Source organism: Mizuhopecten yessoensis, unplaced genomic scaffold (assembly GCF_002113885.1).
Source record: "Mizuhopecten yessoensis strain PY_sf001 unplaced genomic scaffold, ASM211388v2 scaffold11151, whole genome shotgun sequence".
In the NCBI taxonomy this organism is placed as follows: domain Eukaryota; kingdom Metazoa; phylum Mollusca; class Bivalvia; order Pectinida; family Pectinidae; genus Mizuhopecten; species Mizuhopecten yessoensis.
Window position 1 is genome coordinate 683,246 of NW_018408905.1, and position 22,796 is coordinate 706,041.

The window sequence follows — 22,796 nt, forward strand, 5'->3', positions numbered from 1 at the left end:
ACGCACGTGATGTCCGGATCCGTGGACAATATTTGGAGCAATAATACCAACGGGGCAAGGCAAAACCCACAAACCCCTATATGCTTTTATAGTGTTAAGGGAAATATCATTCTAAAGAGGTAATCCGTACCTTATGTCATTCAAATTCGTTTTTCACAAAGTTAAGGAGGGTCATTCTTGCTGAAATATAACTCAACTTCTCTGGGGTGTTATTTCCCTTGACCCTGTGTAAGTATATAGAGGGGGGGGCAGTCTGTGTCCTGTGTAAGTATATAGGGGGTGGGGGCAGTCTGTGCCCTGTGTAAGTATATAGGGGTCGGGGCAGTCTGTGCCCTGTGAGAAATACGCACGGACTCGATACACGTACTTATTGACTGTACACTGTTACACATATGTATGGTTATTGTATTTTGACGCATTAATGCTCGCTAATGCGCTGGGATTCTAACCGGCGTGCACATGTAAGAGTTGCACTTAGTTTAAAAGAAAGTGAATTTGAGATCATTTCTCGACATTCTGAACGTTTCTTTTCAGAATTCACATTTTTCGTATAAATGTATATGTTCACTTGTATTGACGATGATTTGTACTCGACTCAACATCCTTTTTCTCGCTGAGGACACGTGCTCCACAGGAAATGTGTCCTCCAGAACGGAAACGGCCTTTCTGTGTTTGCCTCTTGTATCAAGATCAAGTATTCACCCCACGGTTCATACAGGACCACACCGTATTTGAAGTAAACAACAAACCTACACCATAAAAACAAAACTCATCGTTACCATGCAATATTTTCATTTGCTCTGTATGCTTCCACTGCAATGCATTGAGAAGGCAAATGTTGTTGTGAGACTATAACAACATTTGCTATTGTAACGTCATCAATCTCTTTTGTGACGTCATCAATCTCTTTTGTGATGTTATTAGTTTCATTGTTGTCAACACTTTATTTGCTGTTCGAAATAACTAAGTAAAGCTTAACTACTCTATCAAAATGTAAATATAAATAATGAATATTTTAGCAAATATTGTTATGGTCCTATAACACACCTACCCCGGGCTTTATTCAGTTTGTCGTCAGCAATGTGTGTTATAGGACCATTACTACATCTGCTAAAACATTCATTACTTAAATGAATATGACAAATGGCGACAGTCTAGTTTTTATATAACTATGATGTACAAAAAGCAACATTTTTTAAATTATTAGATTTCAATTTATATTGGGAATTAAACAAAAGTATCCAACTCGACTTTTTCAAAATTATCGACAATAGAGTGATACAATAGCTTCGGTACGTTAATGATATGCCTTATAAACTCTGTGTAGGAACGGAGGTAGTTGGGTATAATAAACTTGCTCGTTGTATAGATTTCGTTATCCGATCATCTTGTACCCCGGAACATGTATATTTTTGTATGTACAGCTTTAAAATGTTATCATAATATCAGTACATGTACTTAAAATTTTATTTTTATGTATCAATAACTCATTCATCCCTGAAACTTTATAATGAACTATTCCAACCTTTGAATTAGAAGAGTTCAAATGTGTCTTCAGGGGTGAATGGGTTAAAGCTAACGATGTTTGATACACATTCACCGATAGCCGACCTTCGACTGTCACTTCCGTGTCTTGGCCTTACTCGTGGTTACGCCCACATCCGACCTTAATCATCGAACGTAGGTTTCTAGTATGTGCTTTTCCTTTCGGAAAGTTGTATTCGTTTCAATTTCATTAAAAACGTAGTATTAGTCCCATTGGTTAGACATCGTGTCAGGTCTGTGAAACCCTCACCCACGGCCACGGTGAAGCTTACACGGGCGTGGGCGTCTTCAAACATTTATAAATGTGAGTATTTATGATATAATGAATGGCTCCGTTTTATACTGTTGTATTACTATTTTATATGATCGCTAGGTTAGGTTTGTTTGTGCTTTATGTCGTATTAACAGCCATGGTCATTAAAGGACGAGCTAGGTTTGGGTGGAGGAAAGCCGGAGTACCTGGAGAAATAACACCAACCTGCGAACAGTACCTGGCGATGGCCCCACGTATAGGCCTCGAACCCGCGACCCAGCGGTTGAGGGCTAGTGACCGTAGACGGTCAGGCGCCTTATAATCAACCACCAGGGCTCGTGACCGTAGACGGTCAGGCGCCTTATAATCAACCCCCAGGGCTAGTGACCGTAGACGGTCAGGCGCCTTATAATCAACCACCAGGCCACTGCGGCCCTATGTATATAGTGGTATTAGTTATAGGCCGCATAAATAATAACGATATTATGATAGCGTGTGTTTGGGGGTATTTTTTGGGGTAGTTACACTGTATTTTTGGGGTAGTTACATTGTATTTTTTGGGGTAGATACACTGTATTTTTTGGGGGGATACACTGTAATTTTTTGGGTATATACATTGTATTTTTTGGGGGTATATACACTATGTTTTGGGGTATATACACCGTATTTTTTGGGGTAGTTACACTGTATTTTTTGGGGGGAGACACTGTATTTTTTGGGGTAGTTACACTGTATTTTTGGAGGAGACACTGTAATTTTTAGGGTATATACACTGTATTTTTTGGGGGTATATACATTGTATTTTTTGGGGTATATACACACTGTATTTTTTGGGGTAGATACACTGTATTTTTTGGGGTAGATACACTGTTTTTTTTGGGGGGATACACTGTAATTTTTTGGGGTAGATACACCGATTTTTTGGGGGTATATACATTGTATTTTTTGGGGTATATACACACTGTATTTTTTGGGGTAGATACACTGTATTCTTCACGCGATTACTTGATTCTAACGACATTCCTAGATCACAGTAGTTAAAATAATGATAAAATGATTGCTTTAATGTTTAAGTATTGACGGGAAATTCTGTACGGATAACCAGGGTAGGGAAAGAAAACCTTGCGATTCTTAGATTTTCCCGAAAGTTTGCATGTAGAACGAGGAACTAGTAATTTACTAATACCATGACTTTCCAGATATGAATTTCGCACTTTTAAAACCAATCATTTTGATTTTATTTTGTACGATATTTCTCCCCGTGTTACGTATTCAAAGAACGATGAATACTGGGTGATTTGTACACACCATAGACAATGGCGTTTTAGGGGTTCAGATCGACTTTCGTGTTCAGAGTAATTTTACGCGTTTTAAGGTTCTAGATCGACTTTCGTGTTCAGAGTAATTTTACACGTTTTAGGGGTTCAGATCGACTCTCGTGTTTAGAGTAATTTTACACTTTAAAGCGGTTTTGAACAATTTTTGGGCTTATGTAAACCACTAAAACGTTTAAACTGACTCTTAACATGTCAGTTTATGTCCATGTGTAGCATTAATCAATTCTCAGATCCCTGTGTATGGTTCTACCACGAGTTCTACCACTGACTTCTCGTTAGCACTGTTAACTGTCATTATAGCTGTTAACAGATTTTGGTGATGTTGGAGAGAAGACAGGTTTGTTTATGAATCCACGTTTGGTTACAAAACCAACGCACGTTTATTGCATTGAAATGTGGACATATTGTTGTTTTCTTTGATTAGTTAGTCATTTGGTTTCATTGATCGTAACCTAGTAGCCTCCCCTCCCCTGGTCCCGCGTGTATCTGACCTACACACTATCGGGCGCCCTAATCCCCTATACACAACATCAATGCTTCCATGGTACCAACAGCGAAAGTGACGTCATAGAAAATCGATATCTTGATCAATGTATCTCTCATCTCGCTACACACACGTACACACATACCGTCACCCGTACTGCAGCCTCTGTAACCATCTAGTGACCTCATGGAAACCAAGCTATTCGGGGTATGTAACACACCACAGAAAATTAACATTTCCCGGAAATAAAAGGTAAGATTACGCAAAGAAAGTCGCGTGAGTGCTGACGGAGGCCATGCTTACAGGGTAGGTATATGTAGCACGTGGAGGGTCTACATTACCAAGTGAATTGCATGGATAAGTATTTGGGAATCAAGCTTGATTTGATAGCGTTTAGCACACAGAAGGTAGAGACGTGCTTAGCTTAGCTTAGCTGTGTAGATATAGGTATATCTGGTGTGTGGGTAGTCGGCGTTACCAAGTAAACTGCAGCAGTGGGTACATGTTTAATATTTGTTATCTGTGTTCTTGGGAATCAGGCTTAATTGGGTAGCATTTCATACAGAAGGTTGACGTGCTTAGCTTAGCAGTAGTTAGGTACATGTGGCGTTTGGATAGTCGGCGTTACCAAGTAAACTGCAGCAGTGGGTACATGGTTACTATTTGTTTATTGAGTAGCATTCCACTTAGTAGGTAGCCGTCCTCAGACTGCCCGCAGTGTGTATGCGTCATGTATTTCCGATGATGGAGTTACTCCGGGACACAGGGACATGAGAATTTGTTAAACCTAAACTAAGGTGGTCGGAGTCATTTTACACGTTTTCGGGGCTTGGATCGACTTTCGGCAAAATGACACCAAATATGATGATTTATGTATATATAGGTCTAAGTAGTATATGGTACACTTCTATGAGTTCCTACTTTGAACGGGTAGGGATTAGCTCCTCCTAGGGTACCTACTTTGGCCGTGGAGCTGGGTAGGGCATTAGCTCCTCCTAGGGTACCTACTTTGGCCGTTGAGCTGATTAGGGTATTAGCTTCTCCTAGGGTACCTACTTTGGCCGTGGAGCTTGGTAGGGTATTAGCTCCTCCTAGGGTACATACTTTGGCCGTGGAGCTGGGAAGGGTATTAGCTCCTCCTAGGGTACATACTTTGGCCGTGGAGCTGGGAAGGGTATTAGCTCCTCCTAGGGTACATACTTTGGCCGTGGAGCTGGGTAGGGTATTCGCTCCTCCTAGGGTACCTACTTTGGCCGTGGAGCTGAGTAGAGTATTAGCTCCTCCTAGGGTACCTACTTTGGCCGGGGAGCTGAGTAGGGTATTAGCTCCTCCTAGGGTACCTACGTTGGCCGTGGAGCTGGGTAGGGTATTAGCTCCTCCCAGGGAACCTACTTTTGCCGTGGAGCTGGGTAGGGGCTTAGATCCTCCTGGGGTACCTACTTTGGCCGTGGAGCTGGGTAGGGTATTGGCTCCTGCTAGGGTACCTACTTTGACCGTGGAGCTGGGTAGGGTATTAGCTCCTCCTAGTGTACATACTTTGGCCGTGGAGCTGGGTAGGGTATTCGCTCCTCCTAGGGTACCTACTTTGGCCGTGGAGCTTGGTAGGGTATTAGCTCCTCCTAGGGTACATACTTTGGCCGTGGAGCTGGGAAGGGTATTAGCTCCTCCTAGGGTACATACTTTGGCCGTGGAGCTGGGTAGGGTATTAGATCCTGCTAGGGTACCTACTTTGACCGTGGAGCTGGGTAGGGGATTAGCTCCTCCCAGGGGACCTACTTTGGCCGTGGAGCTGGGTAGGGTATTCGCTCCTCCTAGGGTACCTACTTTGGCCGTGGAGCTGAGTAGGGTATTAGCTCCTCCTAGGGTACCTACTTTGGTCGTGGAGCTGGGTAGGGGGTTAGCTCCTCCTAGGGGACCTACTTTGGCCGTGGAGCTGGGTAGGGTATTCGCTCCTCCTAGGGTACCTACTTTGGCCGTGGAGCTGGGGAGGGTATTAGCTCCTCCTAGGGTACCTACTTTGGTCGTGGAGCTGGGTAGGGGATTAGCTCCTCCTAGGGTACCTACTTTGGCCGTGGAGCTGGGTAGGGTATTAGCTCCTGCTAGGGTACCTACTTTGACCGTGGAGCTGGGTAGGGTATTAGCTCCTCCTAGGGTACCTACTTTGGCCGTGGAGCTGAGTAGGGTATTAGCTCCTCCTAGGGTACCTACTTTGGCCGTTGAGCTGAGTAGGGTATTAGCTTCTCCTAGGGTACCTACTTTGGCCGTGGAGCTGAGTAGGGATTACGAAAAATGGCGGATATACCCTAGCATTGACGGTGGTATTAAGAATACCCTAGAATTGACCGGAAAATGTACTACTTATTTCTCTGAGACTAATTACCTGACACCAGACAGCTCCCTAGAAATTTTTGAATAAAGATTTGGAAACATTTTGAAATATATACATATAGTTGAGAAATCAGAATAAAGACCCATACACACATTCTTTCGTCAAATTAATAAATTTTGTTTATTGATGGAAAATGAAAACAACAAAAATTGAACATATCTAGATACAAAATCTGACAAAAAGAAAAGTATTCATCGGAATTTCTATTTCGTAATGACAGGGTATATGTACGTAAAGCGTTCCGTAATTTTGTATGTTTTGACATGTATGTATCCTTCATTATAATCAGAAATTTGAATCAGATATTTTTTCTTAAAAAAATGAAATTTACGTATCCAGAACAAATATTGGACAAATTGTGTATAGTGAAATGTCCGGAAACCGATTCTGACAAATATCTTATCCTTCAAGAAGATTTGGTAAGTTACTTAAAAGATATATAAGTAGGGGGAAAACCCACTCCCGCCAGATCCGGAAAAGTATCTCCGCCCCTCCGGCCCCTCCCAAGACCGCGGGAAGTTGTATAAACCCACTCTCGCCAAATCTGTAATTTGTTGAAATTTGTATGTGTAGAATTTACTCAAGTTCAAGTTAAATTGAAAACTCAGTCGTGGTAGTTTGTTGATTATTTTATTCAAGACGACTCGCGAAAACTAGAGGATCTTTTGTAAACGGTTCGAAACTAACCTTTTTTCATAGTGTAATTTTGTCAGAATTTGGTGTCAATCAATGAGTTTTCCCCTTTGTGTCGAATCGTTCCAAACTAGACTAATTCGAGTGTCTTCTTCAGAATGGACTACGTTCATTGTTTGTTTGAGTGGTGCTACACTATTTATCCCCTCCGTAAACATCAATAAGACAGCTGGCTGATTGGATGTTTGCAGATTTACGTATCTGTTACTTCAGTTTTTGTTGCGAAGTGATCCGTTTTCCGTCATCACCGGGTTCATCGCGATCGTCAACTCACCTATTGTTGTAGACCGAAACCCACCGCTCTAGCCGTCTCGGCTGAGCGGACACCGCTGGTCAAATGTGTATTTCTCAAATACACAGTACAAAGCGAAACTAACTAAAAAAAGAAATACGTCACACGATTAACACATAAGTAGCTATTTGTAATCTGTTGTGACAGTATGTACAACTATAGACTGATACACGTACCACGGATTGATGGCTATGGCAAGGATGGATGTTATCCATAATGTTGAGCCAGGGACTCTATATACTGTCCCTGGTTGAGCTAAAGGTACGATAACATAAGGTCAACTTAACCTATGATAATACTAATAATACAACAGTTGTATATATAAAACATGGTGGATATATATATATATAGCGCCTTATTAGTTTGCAACATATTACTCCAGGGCGCATTACTGGTGGCGGATAATAGTATTCCTACAGTGACAGTTGTATCAACTTTAATTCAACTCAACTTTATTGCATTCAATTGCATCCAAACAAAGTAACATTATAAGGATCGAACAGCAAATTAACACAACATTAACCAACACATAAGATCTATACTCAGATTATAACCATTACATTAAACTTAAGCACTTTGCAAGCCCGCCTTCCTCAGCTAAAATGACAGATTAAAAAAGGCATACAGAAACTTAGAAATACTTGTACCCTGCCGCATCGCGATTTTTATCAAAGTGCCTGGCCTTTGGTGTCACAACTATCTGTGGAAATCGTATACCCATACCGCGAGAGTAATTAACATAGCTTTAAAAACAACAAAATGTTGCAAAAAACTATATCAGTACTTCAGTTTTATCAAGCTTTATCGGTTTGACGTATATAGCGCGTGACCTAGTTAAGACATAGACAAAAGTTATATAGATAACCGTAGTTGTAATAGATGTACTTCTCTGACCCATAGTCACTCTATCGGGACAGTAAAATATCATGTTGGACCCATATCAGTCTTATTGTTATTATTTTAACATGTAAATAAGGAAGTTGAAGATTTTACACTGGTCCGGTTGGAACCGGTTTCGATATCTTTAAACGTGATGCAATCAGTACCCCCAGGGGTACCAGAGGGGGTCGCCACTATGGGTTACGGTGGAGGGGGTGGGGCGCTATAGGGTTTATAGGCGGAGGGGTTGCGCAAACAGCGGTTCTTTTGTACTAATGGAAACGGTATTTTAATAAAAACCGGGGTTAACAAATTTGAAAAAGTTGACACGGTAAATTAAACGGTTAAGCCCGATATTACTCATTATACCACGGAATTTGATTAACTTGCTATTTAAGTCCGTGGCTATACGCTTTTGTTAACGTGTATATATCAGGCAGAGTGTTAATAGGAATCTTGAGAAACGTGTACCCCTCCCCTTCCTCCTATGTAACACGAACCGGCCGCTGTTAGGTATACGTACGTACTACGTTTACAGGGAGTCAGTGTTTCCATGGAGATAGCAGTAGTAAGTACAGTGTTATACACAAGCTCATACTCTGGTACTCTCCGGGGTGTGCATAGCATGCCTAGGAATTGATACACGTAACCATGGACACTTTAATAGTATGTATACGTATTTTCCGCGCCAATAAACGTATATCCAGTGTATTATTCAGGCGGGGTTTAATAAAAGATACACAGGTAATTCATTGTTACACGACTAAAGGGCAGTCGGGCGCTATACTGTAGGCATAGTAACACCGTGACAGAGATGTTTCGTTGTGAGATGAATCCGATATTTTCACACGATAGATGATATTTCCGCTAGTAATACTACAGCAAAAAGAGAACTGTAAGACATTATTACTTTTAATACGACGGCGTTCTTAATTGATTATTTGACGACACATTCAAAAGACATGTGAATTCGGGGTTCTTGCACAAATTACTCGACAATCAATCTGTTGTTTCTTGTGGTTTATTACATCACGTGAAAAATCCCTAAAATAATGTAAAAAATACTAGTTATACAATATAGACACATATTAGACATATTGCTAATCGAACACACCGCACAGAAACATTTACAATACATGACGCGAACAATGGAATATTTAAAAGGACGAGAACACAATTCTATGACTTCTAGATAAAAGATGACCTTACCAGTTTAACGAAACATGGAATCACGGTATCGTTACATACAAATATAAATTATAGAACATTCTCAGGATAGAATGTAACCTATATTTTACTTATACTTTTACTCGCAGCTAATTTACACAAAGGAATTAACGTCAAGTCTTAAATGATAATAAATAATATTAGATTAATTACATACATATATATTATATAAATAATATTAGATTAATTACATACATATATATTATATAAATGGATTACCCTGCATTTGGTGCTGAGGATATTTTAGATCAATTATCGATCGAGCATACCAGCCACCGATGATATAATACTTCAGGCTATAAATGAAGGTCTGACCCCTTGTAAATAAAGTGCCCACGCAAAGAAAGACAGAGAAAAGCGGGAAATAAACGAAGCGTCGCATTGCGCATGCATGTCCGAAGTTGTCAGTCCGGTCAACAAAAGAATAAAACACATAGCACATGACATCACAGGTGTTACAGATACGGGCCATAATAACAAGTATCAGGAAAACGAAAGTACGGGGCACGTGATACAGCCACACGAACGGAAAAGGTAACTCACTTAAACACATTTCGACGATAACGCTTTTATTTTCAATCAAACCCGAATACTCAATATTAAAGCCGAAATATATAATAGACACTTAAAACAACAGGGTGCAACACGTACGAACATTGCTGACTTCTTCGAAGGACACACCGGTCGGGATTAAATGCATAGGTACATGTGGTGATTCTGCGATATTAGATATCCTGCCTTAGTTTATAATCTACTCTCCGACGGGCTTCACTTCAAAAATACAACAATACCGAAGAGCTTGATAATAATAGGAAAACTAAGTATTCCAACCTATACGTCATCAAAAAACTTCCAAATCTAAACAAGGGGAAATAACCCCAGCAGAAATCTGGAGAATCACGTGTACAGTAGTATATAACATTAAACGCTCCCACACAACACAAACAACAAGGTTACCGAAACGTCAACAAAACCATAGTTTGTACTCAAAATCGATTAAACCAGGACAAAGTATGAACACAAGAACTATTTACAAGGATGCCTTTTGAAAATTCAAGAATGAAGACCATATGTTCCAGAGGGGTAAGAGTCTGTCGTATTATCGATGACACCCATGGTTTAAGTCGAATCAAAGAAATGCCACGTCATCGCATCGAAAACTCGGGGTACTGACAACACAACCGCAGGGCAATCTAATGAGTGGATTTAATTCAATTCATGTATATAGATCTTATCATAATTTACTTTCTATGAGGGCAGACGAAAAATGTTTCGTTCAAAACTGCGTTGCTCATGTTGTTGTTTTGAATACCCGTTACTACATTACGACTGTCGACGTTGTCAAGGTAACTAACGTGATGCATAATGCGAGAATTGTTTCATTGTAATCTGTAAATAATACAAGGTGATACCATGGAAACGTCTGTAAAAAGTTGTCATATACCTATAATACACATTTATATAATAATAAACTAACATGAACCCTACACCCAATACTGGTATTATCATACGTCTATATAACGTGACAGTCCGCGGGGTGTCTGATAGACAATCGTACATTACCAGGTAAACAATCAATATAATTGTTGATTAGTTAATGACTTGACGCTGCTTCTCTTGGGACAAAGTCTCGTTCAACCAGACGCTTAATCATCGCGTCATTCTGTTGGACGTAGCTTGCGCAGACAACAAGAGTCTGGTTGTACGATACTTTGCACTTGCCGTAAGTCAGGAGATGGCCAAGTAAGTAGTAAGAACTCGTGCGCAATCCCTTAGACTGTTAAAGTCAATATCATATGTTTGAATGAATGACTTGACATAACATGACGTGACTACGTTTTTGTGAACATTTTGTGAACATGACTGTCACTGTAATACTGTTAGATGTCCCCTCCTGTTGATTAATTGACGACACTAAATATTCATTGATCGGACTACGTATTTGTCACGTTTGGGAATACTTATGTCTACCGCCAAACGGGACATACGTTATGAGTTAAAGAAAACGGCTGAGTGTTTTTGAGAATCAGGTGGTATCGATTTCTTGCGATTTCCAAATGAAGCCAAATTTGAAAGTTGGTCAGTATCCCAAGTTGAGGTTCTCTTATCAATATTTACTGAATTTTGTTCGTGTTTCAGAGCGAGGCGTTGTCATGCGAGTATGTACCCAAGTGACGCAGTGTCGGGACTAGGTCTGTATCTCTCCAATATGCCAGAAAAATGCAAGGAGATCGTCAACCCTCTGACGTCCGAAGAAGTCAAAGAGCGACAGTCTAACTTCCGCAAGAGGTTTACAGCCAAGTTTTTCGCAAAACATCGGAAATATAAAGGTCAATATAACGTTGTTATTACACAAGTGATATAAACCGCACTATCCTAATAAGCGAACCTATTTTGGCTCGGAAAATTGATAGGAAAATAGGATCCATTGCAGGATTGTAAAGCGTGACTTATGTATATAATTAAAGGCGCCCCACCACAACTGGAGTTTTCCTCCGTGGATTTCACTTAGGAACATTCGTGAAACACAAATAGGTCTGTTGCGCAAATGGTCACAGTTGGGATGTTCATATTGTCATTTCTTTCCTAGTCTTGTTTGTTTTGGGGTAAGCATCCTCGGAAAAGCTAAGGTCATTTGAAGACGGGTGTATTGGAAGACAACGCCAACAAGAACGAGTAGGGAAGCGAGAAGAGAAATGATTTAGATCCCGAAGGTTGTCATGGGGACAGCAGGTCAAATTTGGTTCCATCGATGTCCCCTTAGGATAAAAACACATAACATTCACCCCGATTTTGTAAGTGGTTTACATTAATTGCCTCTTACGGCAATAAGTAGTTGGATAAATACAAACACTCATTCTTTCTATACATCACACACAAAGACATACAAAAACTCAGTTGGATACAGCCGACTAATTCTCTTCCAAACATGCAGGAAGTTCCCCCTTTCTGCAACTTTTATGCTATAGTATCACATGTAGAATCTCGTTGTGCTGATGGGCTATATTCACTAACGTTAAGATGTAGTATCTCGTTGTGCTGATGGGCTATATTCACTAACGTTAAGATGTAGTATCTCGTTGTGCTGATGGGCTATATTCACTAACGTTAAGATGTAGTATCTCGTTGTGCTGATGGGCTATATTCACTAACGTTAAGATGTAGTATCTCGTTGTGCTGATGGGCTATATTCACTAACGTTAAGATGTAGTATCTCGTTGTGCTGATGGGCTATATTCACTAACGTTAAGATGTAGTATCTCGTTGTGCTGATGGGCTATATTCACTAACGTTAAGATGTAGTATCTCGTTGTGCTGATGGGCTATATTCACTAACGTTAAGATGTAGTATCTCGTTGTGCTGATGGGCTATATTCACTAACGTTAAGATGTAGAATCTCGTTGTGCTGATGGGCTATATTCATTGACTTTGAGATGCAGTAATATCCAGTACTGGAACTATTTCGAACGGTTGCATTCCTTTGCTATTTTCAGTCTTATCATAGACAAGTTGGTTTTAGTTCTTTGGTTTCACAGCAATGTTGTTCAGAAAACAGAAACTCAGTATTTTCACGATATAGGTATATCTATCTATGTCCACACAAAAACAACGGTGTACATGTGCATGGGAATTCTGAAGTGCAACGTTATAAGTCTGATGTGTTTATATATGCTTTTACAATTATTTAATGATTATTATACATGTAGTTTAAACTTATCGCTTATTTACGCTTGAACTAGTATCTTCCGAAAAACGACCATTCCAGCGGACCCCAAATGCAACATCGACACTATACGAGCGGTAGATATCGCCTAAAACAGACATACAAACACCAATTCTGTCATTACACCATACACAGACATACAAACACTCGTTCTGTCTATACACCATACTTTTGTTTGTTTGTTTGTTTGATTTTGTTTAACGTCCTATTAACAGCTAAGGTCATTTAAGGACGGCCTCCCCTGTGTGCAAGATGCATGCATGTAGTGTATGTGTGTGCATTTTGGGAGGCTGCGATATGTTCGTGTTTGTCTCCTTGTGATAGCGCGGAACTGATACACCATACACAGACATACAAACTCTCATTCTGTATATACACCATACACAGACATACAAACACTCGTTCTGTATATACACTATACAAAGACATACAAAAACTCATTCTGTCCATACACCACACACAAAGACATACAAACACTCAATATGTCTATACACCTTAAACAGACATCTAAACACTCGTTCTGTCTATACACAATACACAAAGACATACAAAAATTCATTCTGTCCATAAACCACACGCAAAGACATACAAACACTCATTCTGTCTATACACCATACACACACATACAAACTCTCATTCTGTCTATACACCATATACAAAGACATACAAACACTCGTTCTGTCTATACACCATACACAAAGACATACAAACACTCGTTCTGTCCATACACCATACACAGACATACAAACACTCGTTCTGTATATACACTATACAAAGACATACAAACACTCGTTCTGTCCATACACCATACACAGAAATACAAACACTCGTTCTGTCTATACACCATACACATACAAACTCTCATTCTGTCTATACACCATACACAAAGAAATACAAACACTCGTTCTGTCCATACACCATACACAGACATACAAACACTCGTTCTGTATATACACTATACAAAGACATACAAAAACTCACTCTGTCCATACACCACACACAAAGACATACAAACACTCGTTCTGTCTATACACCATACACATACAAACTCTCATTCTGTCTATACACCATACACAAAGACATACAAACACTCGTTCTGTCCATACACCATACACAGACATACAAACACTCGTTCTGTATATACACTATACAAAGACATACAAAAACTCTTTCTGTCCATACACCACACACAAAGACATACAAACACTCGTTATGTCCATACACTATAAACAGACATTCAAACACTCGTTCTGTCTATACACCATACACAAAGACATACAGAAACTCATTCTGTCCATAAACCACACGCAAAGACATACAAACACTCATTATGTCTATACACCATACACAAAGACATACAGAAACTCATTCTGTCCATAAACCACACGCAAAGACATTCAAACACTCGTTCTGTCTATACACCGTACACAAAGACATACAGAAACTCATTCTGTCCATACACCACACACAAAGACATACAAACACTCATTATGTCTATACACCATAAACAGACATTCAAACACTCGTTCTGTCTATACAACACACACAGACATACAAACACTAGTTATATCCATACATCATACACAAAGACAAACAAACCCTAGTTTTGTCTATACATCATACACAAAGACAAACAAACACTCATTCTGTCTATACATCATACACATAGACAAACAAATACTCATGATGTCTATACACCATACACAGACATACAAACACTCATTCTGTCCATACACCACACACAAAGACATACAAAAACTCATTCTGTCCATACATCAAACACAAAGACATACACACACTAGTTCTGTCTATACAACACACACAAAGACATACAAATACTCATTATGTATATACACCATACACAGACATACAAACACTAGTTATATCCATACATCATACACAAAGACAAACAAACACTAGTTTTGTCTATACATCATACACAAAGACAAACAAACACTCATTCTGTTTATATACCATACACATAGACATACAAACACTCATTCTGTCTATACACCATACACAGACATACAAACACTCGTTCTGTCATTACATCATACACAGACATACAAACACCCATTCTGTCTATACACCATATACAAAGACATACAAACACTCATTCTGTCCATAAACCATACACAGACATACAAACACTAGTTATATCCATACATCATACACAAAGACAAACAAACACTCATTCTGCCTATACATCATACACAAAGACAAACAAATACTCATGATGTCTATACACCATACACAGACATACAAACACTCATTCTGTCCATACACCACACACAAAGACATACAAAAACTCATTCTGTCCATACATCAAACACAAAGACATACACACACTAGTTCTGTCTATACATCATACACAAAGACAAACAAACACTCATTCTGTTTATATACCATACACATAGACATACAAACACTCATTCTGTCTATACACCATAAACAGACATACAAACACTCGTTCTGTCATTACATCATACACAAACATACAAACACCCATTCTGTCTATACACCATACACAAAGACATACAAACACTCATTCTGTCCATACAACATACACAAAGACATACAAACACTCATTATGTCCATACAACAAACATAAAGACATACAAAAACATATTCTGTCAATACAACACACACAAAGACATACAAACATTCATTATGTCCATACAAAATGGCATGCAAACAATCATTCTGTCAAAACAAAATAGACACATATATACAAACACTCATTCTGTCTATACACCAAACACAAAGATAAACAAACAATCATTATGTATATAAACCACATACAAAGACACACAAACACGCATGCTTCTATAAACCATTCACAGACATACAAATACTCATTCTTTCTATAAAACATACACAAACGCATACAAACACTCATCCTGTCTGTACACCATACACAAAGACATACAAACAATCATTCTGTCTGTACAACATACACAAAGACATACAAACAATCATTTTGTCTATACAACATAACAAAGACATACAAACAATCATTCTGTCTGTACAACATACACAAAGACATACAAACAATCATTCTGTCTGTACAACATACACAAAGACATACACACACACATTTTGTCTATACAACATACACAAACATACACACACTCATTTTGTCTATACAACATAACAAACACATACAAACATTCATTATGTCTATACAACACACACAAAGACATACAAACACTCATTCTGTCTATAAAACATACACAAAGCCATACAAACACTCATTCCTTTTATGCACCCAAATAGACAATTCAAAGCACAACTGTACAAATTTAGCAACACGATTCAGCAGTACTTCGTATGGGATGAAATACACAAACACCGACGACAAAGCTGATCCACCTCGTTTTACCGGGTTATTGGATATAGCAACTGATCCACCTCGTTTTACCAGGTTATTGTATATAGCAGCTGACCCACCTCGTTTTACCGGGGTATTGTATATAGCACCTGAGCCACCTCGTTTTACCGGGTTATTGGATATAGCAACTGATCCAACTCGTTTTGCCGGGTTATTGTATATAACACCTGATCCACCTCGTTTTATCGGGTTATTGTATATAGAACCTGATCCACCTCGTTTTACAGGGTTATTGTATATAGCCACTGATCCACCTCGTTTTACAGGGTTATTGTATATAGCAACTGATCCACCTCGTTTTACCGGGTTATTGTATATAGCAACGTTGTCATGCAGTCACTTATTGATACCTGTAAACAATTTCACTAGTGAATGATCAATTGAAAATAAAAAAATGGTGATTTATTAATAAATTTTCACTTAATTTCGCGCCTATAATTAATTAGAATTTCTCACTTACAGGTATACTGAGGGAGTATGGAATCAATATACAACCTGGAAACAGTGACTATTCAATCTGCTTCGATAAAACGTTTGAGGAAGAAATCGAAATGGTCGTTAGTGAAAGTCGGGGGAATGTCTCCAAGTCTTGCCGGAAGAGCGGTCATTATAGCATACGTGGCCTTTTCTGGCAAATAATTCATGCAGTGCGCAAGACCAAAGCGTCCCGAATCATGTATAAGTTACAAGGGATTTCCGAGGTAGATATGAGAGAAACCCTTGACGCGGTATCTACGGAACTTTCTATTGGCTACGAGTACCAAGTAGCTATGCTATCGGACGAGAAGGATGTACTTAAAATGGCTGACTACGCAGTTTTGTGTGTGTTTTGTTATTTGAAATCGGCCGAATCTTCGTTTGAAACATCCAATATATTGCAAGCCGTGCTAGAAAGTGCACCGAAACACAAGTCGGAAGGAGAAGCGGTAATTAAGACGAGGATTGTAAAAAGTGATTCATTGAAACGGAAACATTCACAAAAGTGGAGAATCCAGGAAATCTTTAAACAACCAGGATTAAGGGTAAAGAACGAGGGAAACGAAGGGCGCTATGCCTACTTTGGATGTTTCACTCCCTTCGGTTGTTTATGTCGTCCGAACAAATACGGTTACCGCGCCCCACTTCACGTGTGGGACGATGATATACGAGAATATCGGATGTTGGATAACGACCGGATATCATGTCACAGTTCACATGGAAGACAGATCATGGAGGACAAGGAAGATATCCACCAGCAGTACAAACCCGAAACCTGTTGTTGCCATGTGGGAAGAGAGTTGGACAAAGAAAACACGTGTTCGAAGAATGACTGCGAAGAATCCGAACCTGTTAACGGGAAAATCAACTGTGTAGTAGATTGTACCGTAGAACCAGGAATCGTAGGATCACTGGTCACGTGCTCAACAACTCAGTCCATTGTACATGAAACATCCACACTCAACGATATACATCCGAATGTTGAAGGTGTTATACTGAATAGCGAATAAATCTGAATATAATTTGACCTGTGTTTATTCTCCTTACCTTGAAAATTCCGTGCTCCACTATTGTGTCTTCTTCCATGCCCCTGTTGAATGTACGTTCGAAAAGTGGATTTGTACATTGGTAACTGTCGAATTACGACACTATTTTAGTATTTTAATGACAGAGCGCTATGGAAATGTTCCTATATCAAGTACAATAAACATCTAAAATATAGTGGGTCATCATTGCTTATATGATTTTAAAGGTCGAATCATAAAACAAAAATTGGAACAGAAGTCGCAAAATGCACCATTACTACGATGACATTAACGTTATTCTGGTAGTACTGGAAATATCACTACTGATGCAGTACTGGACATATCACTACTGATGTAATACTGGACAGATCACTACTGATGTAATACTGGACATATCACTACTGATGTAATACTGGAAATAACACTACTGATGTAGTGCTGGGCTATTGACCAGATCTCGTCTGTATTGTACTATTCGTTTAGATAGACATATGAAGAAGCACCTATATAACAAATAATAAATCAACACTCAAAACAATGCATCCGTTAAGCCAACGCGTCCAGCTAAATTTACTTAAATTCAAATACACTTTTAGCTTTCAATTTGATCCTTGTCATGTTGTCATGTTGAACTTGCGTCAAGGTCATTCAATTAAGCAAATCTCGTAGCTCTTCTCCCAGCATGCTACTAGCCAAATATAATCACCACATGCCTCTTCAGAAGTCGTTTGGATGTCTTCAACATATTTGATCCCTGTGATATTGATTGAATAAGGATGAAGGTCATTCATTTGAACAAACTTGATGCTGTTCGTCATTCCAGCGTGCTAATGGCTAGGTATCACCCCCCCTCCCGTGTATAAGCCATATAGAGTGTACACAACAGGTGATTGGACCAGTCCCTACCAACTTACTGTCTGAGATCTATTGGTACTATATATGAATGACACTATGTTGATAGAAATCTATACAATAGAAGTACGTGCGTTTGTACAATGAATGCATGTATGTATGTTATATGTATGCATGCATGCACGTATGATAAATGAATGAATGAATGAACTAACGAACGAATAACAATAAAGAATGACGAAAGAAAGCCCTCTTGTAAGAGGAAAACTATTTTTTGTCAGTAATCCTATGACTATAAGCTGAAAAATAAACATTAAGAAAATGAAATATGTGCATTGTGTTATTTATAAAGCAGTCAAGTAGGTTGATAATGGGTTCGCTCCTACCAAACAACCCCCTAGATTCTGCCTGAAAAAGCAGTCGGGTTGGCATATGATGGGTTCGATCCTACCAAACAACCCCCTAGGTTCTGCCTGAAAAAGCAGCCGGGTTGGCAGATGATGGGTTGGATCCTACTAAACAACACCCTAGGTTCTGCCTGAAAAAGCAGTCGGGTTGACAGATGATGGGTTCGATTCTACCAAACAACCCCCTAGGTTCTGCCTGAAAAAGCAGCCGGGTTGGCAGATGATGGGTTCGATCCTACTAAACAACCCCCCAGGTTCTGCCTGAAAAAGCAGTCGGGTTGGCATATGATGGGTTCGATCCTACCAAACAACCCCCTAGATTCTGCCTGAAAAAGCAGCCGGGTTGGCAGATGATGGGTTCGATTCTTCCTATTATTATCATTATTACATGCTTAACGGCAAATTTACACAAGAGAGGTAATTAGGGCCAACAAACGGTCGGCAAAAACAGAAGAAAAATTAAAAGGTAAAAGCCAAAAGTCAACCTGAACATTGAAAGTTGCTTTGGTGACTCGTGATTAAAAACGACCAACAGCTTTCAGGTAATTTAAAATTGAAGAGACCTTTTATTTTTCGAAACGAGATATAAGACATGTAAAATTACTATAGAAATGTTCTCGAGTTGACTGAAGGTCGACTCAATCTAGTAACACGTGTTTTACTGTTTATAGTTCTGAGGCCGGTTTTCACGTTTCAATGAATATAAACGAGCTTTGTATGAATTACCCAAAGGAAGGTGGACAAGGACAACCTCGTCTCGTCTCTCTGAAGCTAGGGTCTCATTCACCAATTACAATTTCAATTGAGTGTAATTTGATGTCTACGCATTGATTCTAATGACTTTGTCACTGTGACCAGCGTTGGGTTGGTTGGATGTTTCCTATCCATAGCTAAGGCAATATAAGGACGTGCGTCCATGTATGCTGTGTATTCGTGCAAGCGTGTATGCCGGAGACAGGGTATGTTGGTGTATTTGCCTCCTTGTGATAGCGGATCTGATGCCGATTTTATAGTGCTATCTCACTGAAATACCATGCCGAAGGCACCAGGCACAGCTTCCCGCCTCATCACATCGACGTAACGTGAGATGTTGATGCACAGACGAAAGATTGTGGATCTCGCTACTTCAGCGTTATATGGATCAAATATATTATATATGTTATTATCTACCATCTTGTTATGGACAATATTATTTACCTGAATATTTCCTTTAAATATAAAGAAGTATACATAACAGGTAGATTTCAGTGTAAAATAAGGGCCCATTCCGAAAATATTTACATTTAAAAAACATATTACAATCTTTTCTTTAATTTTATGATACATCAAAGCCGATATCATTTCAGAAAAGTAAAAAATATAGGAAACCCATTAATATTATTTGTGTAATGTTTTAAGTTGTCCAAAATGTAAAATTATTCAGCAGATACATTCTAGATGAATATATTGTGTCATTTGCCTGTAGTCAGTTTGTTGAAAGTTCTTCATCTTTTTGAACGATCTGCAAAATTTATGGAAATTGCGACAGTAGTTTACTAGGTCCAGCCGTTCTATTACGGTCCGTAAAATGCGACTTTATAAGATAAAATACTACATTTCAGACTAATGAATGAAATACATGCATTGGCAAGTTCTTCGACTCTGATATTTGAATCATAACTTACATATATTGTGTGTCCTAACACCACTGCACTGCATTTATTTTCAAAGGATTTAAACGGGTGTCCAGTACCAGCTAAAAGTAGACGAACAAGCCTTAAGAATCGTGTGTGTTTCCTTTGCGAACAAGAGGCACCACAATCTGAGCTAAGGTATGCCATGACAATGGATCTTGATAAAAGATTAAACGAATGTGCTAGAAACCTGAATGACGGGACACTTTTAGCAATATTAAGTGGCAGTGATATTGTTGCACAAAAACTGAAGCTCTTGCTTGACGGCACTTTACAATAGAGAGAGGGCATACTTGGCAAAAGAAAGAGAAGTCAACCCAATAGTGTTTTCTGAGCTTCTTGTATACGTAGTCGAGACAAAAACAAACGCTGATGTGCCTGTAGTATTCCGACTTGCAGATCTTTGTCAGTCTTTACAACCAACGACTACACCAATGGTTCCCACCGCGTCATTTTTGTGCCCTAGAGGGCACGGATGTACTAGGGGGTATCACTTTTTTTAAAAGGAGGCGCGAACCGGTGTATACGGCCTAATGTCACATTGACATTGACGCCTGTAGTCGCCGCTGAATGTTTATAGAGCTACTGATCATTCTGTTAACGATGGTTAAGTACTGATGTGTACCACAATGTTCTGGAAGGGGAGGACACAAGTTTTCCAGAGATTCAGGTCTACAACTGAAGTGGAGGGTCGCCATAAAGAGATGCGATCGGGCAAAGGGTTTATGGTCACCTTCGCCGGCTGATGTTGTGTGTAACGCACACTTCGCTCAAGCTGATTACAAGTAAACATTTGTTTGTTTGTTTGATTTTGTTTAACGTCCTATTAACAGCTAAGGTCATTTAAGGACGGCCTCCCCTGTGTGCAAGATGCATGCGTGTAGTGTATGTGTGTGTATTTTGGGAGGCTGCGATATGTTCGTGTTTGTCTCCTTGTGATAGCGCGGAACTGATGCCGACTTTATAGTGCTACCTCACTGAAACATACTGCCGAAGACACCCAGCAGGACGCCCCACCCGGTCACATTATACTGACAACGGGCGAACCAGTCGTCCCACTCCTAATTTGCTGAGCGTTAAGCAGGAGTAGAAACTACCATTTTTAAAGACTTTGGTATGTCTCGGCCAGGGGACAGAACCCAAAGCCTTCCTCACAGGGGCGAACGCTCAACAAATGGCCAAAAGTGAGGCATTGTCAAGGGAGACATTAGGAAGAAGAAAGTTATTTAGAAAGGAGAGAAGAGATAAGGTCCCAAATTTAGTCGCCTCTTACGATCATGCAATTGGGGGCAGCAGGTACAATTCTTACGCCCTACCTGCAGGGACTACAAGTAAACATTAATAGGTATGAAATAGGAAACTTTTTGATTTTTCTCTTTCACTACTCTCTATCTGAATGATTTTTGGATTTGTTTATTTTCTTTACATGGCTTCAATACTCGCCTCAAACAGTCTAGGATTTATGTACATACAGCAAGGTAAATTAAACAAGAGGCCCATGGGCCTTAACGGTGACCTGATAAATTTATACAGAGAGTTGATTTTATTTTTAACATGAACAGAAATATTATTCAAAGTGACAAAAAACAATAAAACCACCTGATTCAATATCTAGCATACAGATTTCAGACTAAAAAGGATTTGAAACTAGCACCTCTGATTCTAAACAAGGAAAATGAAGAAATTTTAGCACACTGACTCCTTTGAGCCCCACCCTACAGCCCTTGGGGGTAGACCTGGCTCAAAATTTTCAAAGTATCAAACTGTCAATTCAAGGTTATAGTTCCAATCAAGTTATTAACATGTAATATTTAAAGTATCATTTGCCATTATAAACCATAATAAATTTTGCGCCCCCCCTCCTTCCCCAGGGGGTTAACGTGAGAACCTAGGGTCATAAACCTTAAGACCCTTCCATCTTTGATTCTACCATATCTGGGTCTTGAGAAGAAGATTTTCGATATTTCAGTAAATTCTACCCTTTTTGGCCCCACCCATCAGCCCCTAGGGGTCAGTCAGGGCTGATATGTGCTTATTATCAAACTGCTACCTAATACTGATAATGCTAACCCAAATTGAATTACTTCCAATGGAAATTAAACAAATGTTGGTCCAAAATGTGATTTCCCTATATAAACTATAGTAAA

At 39.3% G+C, this 22,796-nt stretch overlaps 1 protein-coding gene across 2 annotated transcripts; it reads left to right on the top strand.

Moving 5' to 3' along the window:
* Positions 1-1,691: 1,691 nt before the first annotated feature.
* LOC110466981 lies at positions 1,692-18,889 on the top strand. 2 transcript variants are annotated; one of them, XM_021523821.1, is made up of 3 exons: positions 1,692-1,849; positions 11,239-11,429; positions 16,678-18,889. In XM_021523821.1, the coding sequence occupies exons 2-3, from the start codon at positions 11,261-11,263 to the stop codon at positions 17,700-17,702; spliced, it is 1,194 nt and encodes a 397-aa protein (XP_021379496.1). In that variant the 5' UTR covers positions 1,692-1,849; positions 11,239-11,260; the 3' UTR covers positions 17,703-18,889. The 2 variants fall into 2 exon arrangements, with proteins under 2 accessions (XP_021379496.1, XP_021379497.1); XM_021523822.1 differs by lacking the exon at positions 1,692-1,849 and adding an exon at positions 7,127-7,254.
* The last annotated feature ends 3,907 nt before the right edge of the window (positions 18,890-22,796 follow it).

Coding starts and splice junctions, on each gene's coding strand:
- LOC110466981 (XM_021523821.1), top strand. CDS start 11,261: ATGTACCCAAGTGACGCAGTGTCGGGACTAGGTCTGTATCTCTCCAAT. Junction 11,430..16,677: donor AAAACATCGGAAATATAAAG/GTCAATATAACG, acceptor TCTCACTTACAG/GTATACTGAGGGAGTATGGA.